We start from the raw sequence: 11,029 nt of genomic DNA, 5'->3' as shown, positions 1-11,029 counted from the left end.
TGACACAGGCCCAGAAGAAACAGACTTGCTCAAGGCTCTGAAGGATTGTAGAGTTCAATTTTATAGAATCTAAATTAAATTTATGTTTAAGAATATTTCATTACATTTTCTTTAATTAGACTGTATGTTACTGAATAGTATAAGAAACGTACAGTAAAGTTATAAACATATATATGATAAACAAAAATATTTTAAAACTTCACATAAAGGAGGGGAAGGAGCCCCATCTGCTGTGGCAGCTGATACACGAGTTGGCTCAGGATCTAGGACCACAGCTTCTGAAGGAGCTGAGGCGAGTGGCTCACAAGCTGCAGGTGGGTCCGCATCTGGAAGTTCAGTGTCAGCTGTGCCTGGAGTCTGCTCTGGCTCTGGAGAGGGCACCAGAGTAGACATTGCCTCTTTAGTTGTTTCTGAATCTTGCTCTGGAGCTGCTTCTGTAGATCCAGGAAGAGAACATGTTACCACCATGACTGCCTTTTGTGTGCCTTCCAAGGAAGAAGCCTCCCATCTCCATCACTGAAGTCCCAATTCAAGGCCCCACCCCAGGACAACCTCCAGACTGCAGGCCACTGGGCACTGACCTGAGCGCCTCTGTGCTCCTGCTTAAGCCCAGCCTCTGTGAGCTCTTCTCTGTGTGTGTAGGCACATGCCCTCCCCACCAAACCACACCACCCAAATCCACATGCACAGCTGACTCCCTCCTTTTTTTCTAGCAGAAGCCCTCACACCTCTGCCCTCTTGCAGAAATCTCACAAGGCATGGGTTCCAGGCTGTTGCCAGCTTCTCCAAGTCACAATCCCCATACTCCCCTTAAGGCTCTGATCCAAAGCCCATTCATTTTTTTGCTGGTCCAGAGATCCACTTTCTGCTTCACAATACATGTAGATCAGAGATACTTTGAGGAAGAAGTCATATCGGCTGTGCTGTGGATGCTACCTGCCTGTGCAGCATGGTGTGACTGAATCACTCCTGACTAGAAGGAAGCACTGGAGTGCAGTCCTGAGGTCAGGGCCTTTGCTGAATGAATGAGCCCAAACCAGCCCCATCTCAGATAGCTGGGTGAGCCTGGGGTCCCCCTGCTCACCCCTGGAATATCTAATCTGGCTTCACCCAGGACAGGGACCCCTAATGGAATCTCCAACATCTTTATCAAAAGAGAAAATAGCTTAGCCTAAGGCCTGAGGAGAATCACAAATAAGGCAGAAGTTTCTTTAAAAGAAGAGAAAATGGCCAATTAGAACAACCACAGCTCCTCCAGCACACCTCTCCAGAGTCCAGGCTCCCAGCGGGCCTTTTCCCAGGAGGAACCCCCCTCCCTCCACCCCAAGTCCCTACAATAACCCTATGAAGCTGGGCCTAGGCTCTCCCCATGTTCAGAGAAACAAACACTCAGGGAGATGCAGTGATCTGGAGACTCACAGCAAGCAGGTGGCTGAGTGACCACTGTGCTGTGGAGGGGCAGGGGCTCACCTGGTACATGGTTGGTCCCACACACGTTGGTTAGTCCCAAAAGTTCTGTATTAACACAGAAGGGTGGGTGCGGACCAAGGTGGGGACGCTGCCCAGGAAGCTGGGCACCACGTATTTGACCACTTTTTCCATGAACTGTTCCTGGAAGGTCTGCACCTTACATGTCCATTTTTATTTTTATTTTTTTTTCGCCCTGTGAGGGTCAAGCTTATTTGGAAGCCTGAGTGAGTGATGTTGGGGACAACATGGAGGCCCAGGGGTGAGCTGACAGGCCTCCATGTTAGGTTTAGGAAGCCCCCAATGGGAGGTCAGCTCTGCGTCCTGGCACAGGGTGGAGCCAGCACCCTGGGAAGCAGAGGCCTGGCTCCAGGAAGGGCAGGTGGAGTAGGGGAGGACAGTTCTCCCTGGGTGGGTCAGGGTCCAGAAAAACAGAATTGCTCAAAGCTTTGAGGGTTTTTAGGGTTAAATTTTATAGACTCTAAATTAAGTTTATGTTTACGAGTATTTCAGTATATTTTCTCCCCGGTACACTGTATGTTATTAAATATCATAAAAATATAGTAAAATTATAAACATATGTAACATGAACAGAAAACTTTTAACACTGCATCTAAACGGGGTAGGGGGTGCCCTCTCTGCCATGGCTGCTGACATGCGCTCTGGCCCGGGATCTGGCACCACAGGCTGCGCAGAAGCTGGGGTAAGTTGCTCAAATGCTGCAGGTGGTTCTTCTGCCTCTTGAAGTTCAGTGAAAGCTGGGTCTGGATCCGGCTCTGGCTCTGGAGAGGTCACAAGGGTGGCAGTGCCTCTTGAGGGTTTTCCTGCTGTTGCTCTGGAGCTGGTTCTGTAGATGCAAGAAGAGGACATGTTACCACCCTCACTGCCTTTTGTGTGTGCCTTCCAAAGGCACACTCACCCACACCACCCCCGGAGGCCTCCACCTCCTCTTGTCTTGGCCTCAGTGGGCTCAGGTGTTCCCGCTGTGAATGGAGGCACTGGGCCTGGTTTGGCAGGTAGGAGACTGCAGGTTGAGCTCTATGGCAGCCAACAGCATCATCAGGCTGGGAAATTCTGGAGGTGCTGGTCCAGCCAGATGCTCAGCATGCAGGAAATGGCCCTGGGGAGAGAGATAGGTGAGCAGCAGAATGTGAGGCCTGCCTTTCCCTTCCACACGGCCCTCCCATTGCACCACTCAGAGAGCCTGGGGTCCTGTGCCTGCTCCTCCTGCTCATCCAGAAGCCAGACCTCCTCCTCGTCCACCTTCAGTCTGGCAGTCCTGGCAGAGATGAGCCTGGTCACCCAGGAATGGTTGGCAGAAAGCCCTCCCACCTGACAGCTCTGGATCAATGAGTTAACCACCTGCCCCCTAATTCAGGGGAACCTGACATGCTCTCTCAGTGTCCCTGTTCCCTCCCATTAGAACTGAGAGGGCTGGTGTCCACCCTGTTCATGTCACTCATTGGCACAGAGTAGGTGCTTCAGGAATACTGACCAATGAACAAACAAACGAACCCCAGGGCCTTCCTATCACCTCCAACTTTGGCTCCTGCACCTACATGCTGCCTAATTCACTAGCTGTCCTGTGTGGTTCTTTGCCTTCCACTGAAACTCAACTCCCACAGGGCGGGGTACACCAAGCTGCCACTGAGGAGGTTCTACCAGATTAGGGAGCAAGGTGCCGGGATAGGGGTGCAGACTGGGTGGGATTAGGAGCGGAAGGCTATGAATTGTCTGAAGGGCTCTCTGTCCACTGACCTCTCCACTTGCGCACACCACCCATATCCACTTGCACAGCTCTCTGACTCCTGTCCTTTTTTCTAAGGGAAGCCATCAGACCTCTGTCCTCTTGCAGAAATGCCACCATGAGTGGGATCCAGGGTTTTGCCAGCATCTTGAATTCACAGTCCCCATACTCCCCTCATGGATCTGACCCGAAACTGACTCACGTTTTCTGCTGAACAGAGGTCTACCATCCTCTTCACAATACGCGAAGATGCAGCCATAAGTAGAGGAGGCCAGGAGGACGTCACATCAGGTGTCCTGTGGACACTACGAGCCTGTGCAGCCTAGTGTGACTGAATTGCTCCCGACCAGAAGGAAGCTCTGGACTGCAGGCTTGGTGTCTGCTCTGAGCACTGGCTTATGGTCAGTGCCTAGAAACATTTCTGTACCTGGCAGAGCTTCTAATATATGCGCTGATTGAATGAGCCCAAACCAGCCCCATCTCAGATTGCTGGGTGACCCTGGGCCCCACTGCTCACCCCTGGCATCTCTAGTCTGGATTCACCTGGGACAGAGACCCCTAATAGTATCGCCAAACTCTTTGTAATATTAGAAAAGAGCTAAACCTAAGGCCCCAAAGAGAATCACGAATTTGGCAGTGGCTTCTTCAACAGGGAGAGAAAATGACCACTTGGTTCAATCATCGCCCCTCCAGCAGACCTCTCCACTGTCTAGGCTCCCAGAGAACACTTACCAGGGAGGACCCCAGCAAGGCACTACAAGAATCCTAGGTACCTGCTCCCGGGTTCACCGAGGTTTCAGAGGAACAAACACTCAGGGAGTTTTAGTGACCTGAAGGCAAACAGCCAACAGGTGACCTGGTGGCCATGTGCTCTGGAGGGGGAGGGGCTCACCTGGTAAAGAATTGGTCCCACAGCTGTTGGGTGGTAGCAAATGTTCTGTAGTAACAGAGAGGATCGAAGATGGGTTCCCTTCTCAGGTAATCGACCACTTTGTCTAGCGAGTGTGCACCATACAGGTCTTTTTTCTTCCTGCCTGTGAGGCTGAAGTTCACTGGTAACCCTGAGTAGGTGGTGCTGGACCAGTTGGCTGGTTGGCAGCTGTTTCGCAGTTGGCTGGGCTGACTGGCCTCCATGTTGTGCTCAGAATGCTGCAATCAGAGGCTAGCCCTTGACCTCTGTCTGCCGAGCTCTGAGGCTGAGCACAGGTTGGAGCTGTCTCCCAGGGAAGCAGAGTCCTGGCTTCCAGGAAGGGCAGGTCTTTAAGGCCAGAACCCTTCTCACTGAGAATGTTGGGCATCCTGAGGCCAAAACACACCTTCCATGATGCTCCAGCTCAACACTGCCCTCCTGACTCCCACCCGCCAGAGCGTTGTGGTTACTGAACAGATCATTGAGGAGCTCCCAGTGAGGGGCAACCCCCTTCGGTTCCAGGCTGTGAGCACATTGGAACTCAAAATGGTTTCTTTATGGGTTTCCAGGGTCTGTGTCTATAGTAAACGGAACTGTTCACAGAAAAGCAGCTGGGTCCTTCTGGGCTTGGCCAAGGCAGAGTGAAGGGCAGGGGGAGGGGCAGGGCTAGAAGGTGGGATTGTTGTGTGCGAAGATGCAGATGGGGAAGTGCTTGACGTGGGAGGACCACTGGGCTGCCAACTGGAAAAACGCCACGTCATTCCACTCCACGCCATCGATGACGACCGGCAGCATACTCTGCTGGTGCTTGGCCTTGCAAACCAGGCGACCAATGCCCTGGATGCACTGGCTTTTGCACTCCACATCCTCGTCCTTGGTTTTCATGGGCGCCTTCTTTTTCCTCTCCTTGGTGACCACTTTCATGGCCATGGCAGGTGTTGCTGTGCCCTCACCACTGCGGGGCAGCCTGCTGACCTGGACAGACTGGAAGAAGCACTTGAGTGTGTTTTTGCTGGTAGGTAGGTGTTTTTTCTCTGCTACTCTCTTCGTATCTATTGGCTGGGCTGCTGTCCAGTAATCGACCTGCAGCTCCATCATCTCTGCATGGACACTCTGGCTGGTGGAGGACAGGCCCCCACTCATTGACGGGGGGGAGAGTGTGTTGGGTGAGGCCTTCCTGGTAGGGGACAGAAGCTCACTGGAGCATGAGGGGAGCACATCATCTGAGTCTGCTAACATGGCTGCAGATGGTTCCACTCTTTCAACCTTCACTGCCCCCACAAAGGGGATGAGCTTCTGTGAGGACTTCTCATTGGGGCGCTGCTGCTTCGACATGAGCATGGCCTCTGCGATGGGCAGCAGGTAGACACAGTTGGCCCCCGCAACGTACTCAGAGATTCTCAACACAACGTCCTGTGTGTCCTGCAAGGTGTTCTGGGACTCCAGGTTGTTGAACATGTCCCGCCAGTACAGGTCCTGGAAGAGGTTGTTGTAGCGGCAATCCATGGAGCCCAGGTAGCTGGCCAAGGGGTGGGAACCCAGCGGGATGACCAGGAAGCGCATGTATTCTAGCCATTGGGGTGGCTGCTGGGACAGCTGCTCCACAAAGACCCGCAGCACAGCGTTGAAGTAGGGCTGTGCCCCTGCCACCGCCATCTTCACAGGCGTCAGGGCCTGGGAATTGCAGTTGCAGTATCTCTGCATCTGTGACACGATGATGCTGAAGGCCTCCTGGACGTCATCTGTGGAGCAAGTGCACACCACGGGCAGCGTGTGCCCCTGCAGGATGTCCGAAAGTAACTGGCCCTGCCAGTCGCAGGTGTTGACCAGGATGATGTTCTCGGGCATCTTGTCCTGGGAAATGAGGATGTTGTGGAGCTGGTCACACACGGGCTTCCTGGGGATCTGCCGCTGGCTCTGTGGGTCTGGGCTCTCGTTGTCCAGTCTGTTGACCCACTCATTCAGGGCTGTGTCGCAGCCCCGGCGGCCAGCCTGCTTCCTCTTGGACCTGCTGGAGGGCATGACTAGAGACTTGGTGAAGCGCGCTATGGATGGCAGCTTCTTGGTGAACCAATGCTGGGCGGAGGACCCTGCCTCCCGGTTGTCCTCCAGCTGTGCCAGCTGCTTCCCAGGGAAGCGAATTCTGTGGGCCATTGAGTCAGAGCCACTATCACTTGACATGCTGTCAAAGTATCGCCTGAGTTTGGGCTTTGGGGTGCTGGGGACACTGATATCCTCCTCCATGTCCAGGCTACTGTCACTAGAGCTCACCACAATGTCACACCGACGGTCCAGAGCCTTCTCCACTTTGGGGACATGCCTCACAAGGGCCTGTTCTGAGGATACGACCTTCTCTGACACTTGGGCCATGAGCATAGATGCCACGGCTTTCTGGTGGTAATTCTCTTGCCTGGTCATGCCCCTCCTTCTTACTATCACATTCCCTTTGTCCTCCTGGGACTGCCTGTGGACGGCATTGTAGCTGGCCGCCTGCTCCAAGAAGCAGCTCTCAGATGTGCCGGCGAAGTCGTTATGCGAGGTTTGGGCCTTGGTGCTGGCCTGCATGTCAGTGGCCTCATCATCAATAGGCTGGCGGGACAGGGAGGCCATTCGAATCTTAGTGGTGGGTGTTCTGTAGGCCACAAGTTTGGAATCACTGTGGCTTGGCTGCTTGCCTCCCGGGGCCCTCGTATTCTCAGGCAGGTGGGCCAGACTCAGAGGCTTCTTTTGGATCCTGGGGCTGTGGAGGCCCCACATCTCCATCTGCAAGCTGGAGTCTGACAGGCCTTCCATGTGTGGCCTGAGGTTGGGATTGGGGCTGCTGAGGACACTGTGATTGTCCTTCACGTCTGGGCCGCTAAACAGGCCTTCAAAGTATGGCCTGAGCCTAGGTTTGAGGGTGCTGAGGACGCTGCCATCGTCCTCAGTGTCTGGGCCACTGTCACTGGGGTTCTGCAGCATGTCATACAGGAGGTCCAGGTCCTCCTCCACCTCCGGGACATGCTCCCCATGGTCCTGCTCAGGGTCCAGGACCTCCTCCGACACTTGGACTGTGTGCAGCCATAACAGGACTTTCTGGTGGTAGTTCTGTTGCCTGGTCAGGGTGCTCCTTGTGAATATGAGATTCCCCTCATCAAAGTCATCCTCCTCCTGGTCAGCGGTATGGTAGCTGGCCTCCAGCTGCGAGCAGAAGCTCTCACACTTGCACTCAGTGTAGTTGTCCGAGGACTCAGCCTTGGGACTGGCTTGCCTGGCGCTGTCCTCATGGTGGATGGGTGGCCTGGACAGGGAGGAGATCTGGATCTTGTCCACCTTGCTGGTGGGTGTGCTGTGGGCCACAAATTCATTGTCCCTCTCACTTGGCTGCTTGCCTCCCCGGGCCCAGGAATTCTCAGGCGTGTGGGGCAGACTCAGAGGCTCTGTTTGGGTCCTGTCACTGGGGCTGCCCCACATCTCTGTTTGCAAACTGGAGTCTGACAGGCCATCGAAGTATGGCCTGAGCTTGGGCCTGGGGATGCTGAGGACGCTCTCATCCTCCTCCATGGATGGGTCACTTTTCCTGCGTTTCCCCCTCATGTCAGACCGAAGGTCCCTCTCTGACCCTTTGGACCTGTGAAACAGCGCCAGGACTTTCTGTTTCAAGTTCCCTCGTATTGATTGCCGCTGCTTCTTTGGCTTCCCCTTCTCCAAGTCATCCTTGTGCAGGTCCTGTCTGTGCTTTCCCCTGCAGCTGGGCTGCAGCTCAGAAAAGGAGCACTCATCCTGCCCCTGGTAGTTACCCCCCGACTTGGCCTTACGGCTGACCTGCATGGCACTGTCCTTGTGTTCAATGGGCTGACTGCACAGGGAGGAGATCCAGATCTCGGCCACAGTAGTGGAGGGTTCCTTGATGCTGCGGCAGAGGCTCACCATCTGGCCACACTTGGGGTTTCGCTGCATGACGTCAGCCATATGGATGGCACCAGTGGCCAGTGTCTCGTAGCCCAGGACATTTCTGTTCTTAGAGCACTTCCTCTGCTCCAGCATGATCAGTAGCTTGTTCCCTTCTCCCTTGAGGAAGTGGTTGTACTGCAGGGAGAAGGTCAGCGCCAGGTTGGTCTGCACTGGTCTACCGCGGGGCAGCACAATCTCTTGGGACCTCAGGATGCCCTTGGAGTCCCGCATCTTCACGGAAATTACCACAGAGTTGAGGTCCTTGGCCAGCTTCTTGACGATCACTAGTTTCTTTAAAGTGAGACTACACCACCTGGGCACGCAGCTGGGGCTGGAGCAGTCCAACTCCCAGGTGGCAAACAGGTTCTGGGGGACCTGTGTTTTGGGCACCGTGGACGTGCTGGCCAGGCCCACAGTTCGTGAGGAAGCTGCAGCTGCTGGCACCCTACCGGTCCTTTTCCTACTCAGGGTTGATGGTTTTTCCTCCTGTGGTGGGACAGAGGAGGGACATGATTGGTGGCAAGAAGTGGGGCATGAGTGATCGAAGGAGAGTGCGGCCACACAAAAAGTGGCCACTTGCTAACCTGTGATTAGGTCAGGGAAGGCCTGGGTGGTGGTCTTTTAAACTCAGAGACCTAAAGTTATCACAAAGGATGTTCTGAAGTTAAAACTTTTTAACTAAAAGCTGTTTATGGTGGGTTGCTGGGACCTAGGCTGGAATCTTCTCTAAAAAAGGTCATTCTTTACCTTAACAGAGACTTTCTACTGTCCTTTGGAATCTACAAGAACATAGCTTTGGAATGTCAAAGGAATTTTCCTTTTTTTGGACACTCTGTGCTCTGTGGAGACCACAAATCCCCTCATTGTTATTGAGTTCATTGTTGGCTGTTCTATCCTATATCCCCCTATGGGAAAGAAGTATGTGTCTGTCATTGTACTTTTAATCCAATCTATCACCAATGGATTTCATGCAACCCAATACATCTCCACTTCTGATTGTAATATCTAAAATAAGGTGAAAACTGCCATTCTCCAGAGCATTATTTCAATCCATTGAGATTTTGATTCAAGGCAAATGACCATTTGGCTCAGATAAAATCTCAACAATTGTTCACAGTTTTGAATGCTTCTTACATTGACATTTACTTGGCACAACACAGCAGGATCCCAGAAAATCTCACCCAGCACCACCCTGCAGACCTACACCTGGTGCTGGCATCCAGCAAAGGGTCCATTGATGCACCAGTTCCCTGCCTGTCCGGTGAACTTGTGAGAGTTGTCTCTTGGACTCAGGACCTTCCCTTGCTTGTGCTGCTGACTTTATGTGAGCCATATTTTGTAATACTCTTGGTGGAACAAAGGTTACCAGTTGATAGATTCCAGGCTAAGGAGAGACAGGAGGGAAAGTGGGACTGGTTTTTACCCCTGGCTTTTCTATAGGATTTGCCTTTTGAGAGTCTGGGCAAACACCTTAGCTGTACAAGTGAGGGCTGAACTTGTTCAGCTCAGAAGATGAAGAGGAAATCCTCCTTCCTGCAAGAATCTCAGATGTTCTTAGATGATCTTTGTGGGTGTGTCAGAGGTCATTCCTCATGACATGCAGGAGCCCCATATGGAAATTCCCACACAACTGCAATTAAACTAATTGGCTCTTCAAGGGGGAGCACTAATCAGGTGCAGTCCAGCTCCGCTGGTAGCCCTTCTGGTTGTTGTAGTCAGCAAGGAGAGAAACTGAGGCACATAAGAAGGTTGAATGAGACTCCAGGGGAGTGAGCATCTTACAGCTCAACCCATAAAGCAACAAACTTTAACCCACTACATAACACTCCTAGAAAATGTGCGGAGACTCTGCAGATACCAAACAACAATAAAAACCACCACAACAAGCACACCTATAATTAATAAGGGAAGTTGTGCCTTCATGGCTCGGAACTCCCAGACTCCAGCCCTCATTAATATTCCTGATAGGATACCTTGACTTGCAAGTGCTTTACAGAAATGTAAATGTAGGAAGATTTAACTAGAAAATATCAACTAAAAAAATGGCCAATATACATTTGTCTTTGGGTGCCTAAATTAATTTTGTGCCGGCAAAACAAAACAAACAAAAAACTAGAAAAATGCCGGCCTGAAAATTAAACCAATTGAGTGAATGGGATGCATATCTTGATTTGGAAATTAGAAACTTCTAAGGAGAAGCACAGATAAATTCTCTTTAAAAAATAAATGAACAAGAATCTTCAGAGATTATCTTCAAACTCTCCTGAAGCTAATACATGCTAACACCCCATCCTCCCCCTTCTATAGCACGTCCACTATATCTTTTGCTCTCTGAGCTTCCTTGTCCAGATGTGTTCCTTCCCTTCCCTTCTTCTTTCCCCTTCTGTCCCCTCCACTCCCCCTCCCTACTGACTTAAGGGAAAATGAGAAGAGGAATTCTGGCAACTCCCTTTGGAGAAAAGCTGCTCTCAGCCAGAGAGGAATCAGCAAACATTCTCCATTTTCTTAATGGCCCTGATTGGTTCACAGAGAAAATTAACTGATAGAACATGTAATCCTGGCTATTTTAACCTATTGCAATTAATATACTCCTGGTTTGTGGGAGCAAAAGCAAGAGAATTACTAAATAAGGTGTATAGAAAGCTCCTATAGAGAAGCCTCCACACTTTAGGGATATAGGAAACTGAAATAGGATTTAGAAAAAGGAAACCAACAAAAACAAGCAGAGGGCTGCTCCAAGCGTGTTTTTCCTTCTCACTGATACTTTGGGAGAATTTTAAATTATCATTAAAAGGGAAGCCACTGCCCTAGCCAGTTTGGCTCAGGGGATAGAGCGTCACCTGCAGACTGAAGGGTCCCAGGTTTGATTCTGGTCAAGAGCACATGCCCAGGTTGCGGGCTCTATCTCCATTAGGGGGCATGCAGGAGGCAGCCAATTGATGATTTTCTCTCATCATTGATGTTTCTGTCTC

At 51.7% G+C, this 11,029-nt stretch overlaps 1 protein-coding gene across 1 annotated transcript; it reads right to left on the bottom strand.

Annotated features, from left to right (window-relative positions):
- Positions 1–4,790: 4,790 nt before the first annotated feature.
- LOC102435979 (phosphofurin acidic cluster sorting protein 2-like) lies at positions 4,791–8,303 on the bottom strand. Its single transcript, XM_006097367.3, has 5 exons — positions 7,735–8,303; positions 7,576–7,577; positions 6,992–7,174; positions 6,791–6,910; positions 4,791–6,301 (listed from the first exon to the last, which is right to left on the bottom strand). The coding sequence occupies exons 1-5, from the start codon at positions 8,286–8,288 to the stop codon at positions 4,791–4,793; spliced, it is 2,370 nt and encodes a 789-aa protein (XP_006097429.1). The 5' UTR covers positions 8,289–8,303.
- Between the last annotated feature and the right edge of the window lie 2,726 nt (positions 8,304–11,029).

Source organism: Myotis lucifugus, unplaced genomic scaffold (assembly GCF_000147115.1).
Source record: "Myotis lucifugus unplaced genomic scaffold, Myoluc2.0 scaffold_199, whole genome shotgun sequence".
Lineage (NCBI taxonomy): Eukaryota > Metazoa > Chordata > Mammalia > Chiroptera > Vespertilionidae > Myotis > Myotis lucifugus.
This window is presented reverse-complemented; position numbering and strand designations above follow the sequence as displayed.

Bases quoted from the DNA above. Each gene is read 5' to 3' on its own strand.
- LOC102435979 (XM_006097367.3), bottom strand. From the start codon at position 8,288: ATGCGGGACTCCAAGGGCATCCTGAGGTCCCAAGAGATTGTGCTGCCC. The intron at 6,911-6,991 runs GCCTGTTTAGCG...CACACATGGAAG, and splicing joins GCTCAGGCCATACTTTGAAG to GCCTGTCAGACTCCAGCTTG. The intron at 6,302-6,790 runs CAAGCCACAGTG...TTGACAGCATGT, and splicing joins GGCCCCGGGAGGCAAGCAGC to CAAGTGATAGTGGCTCTGAC.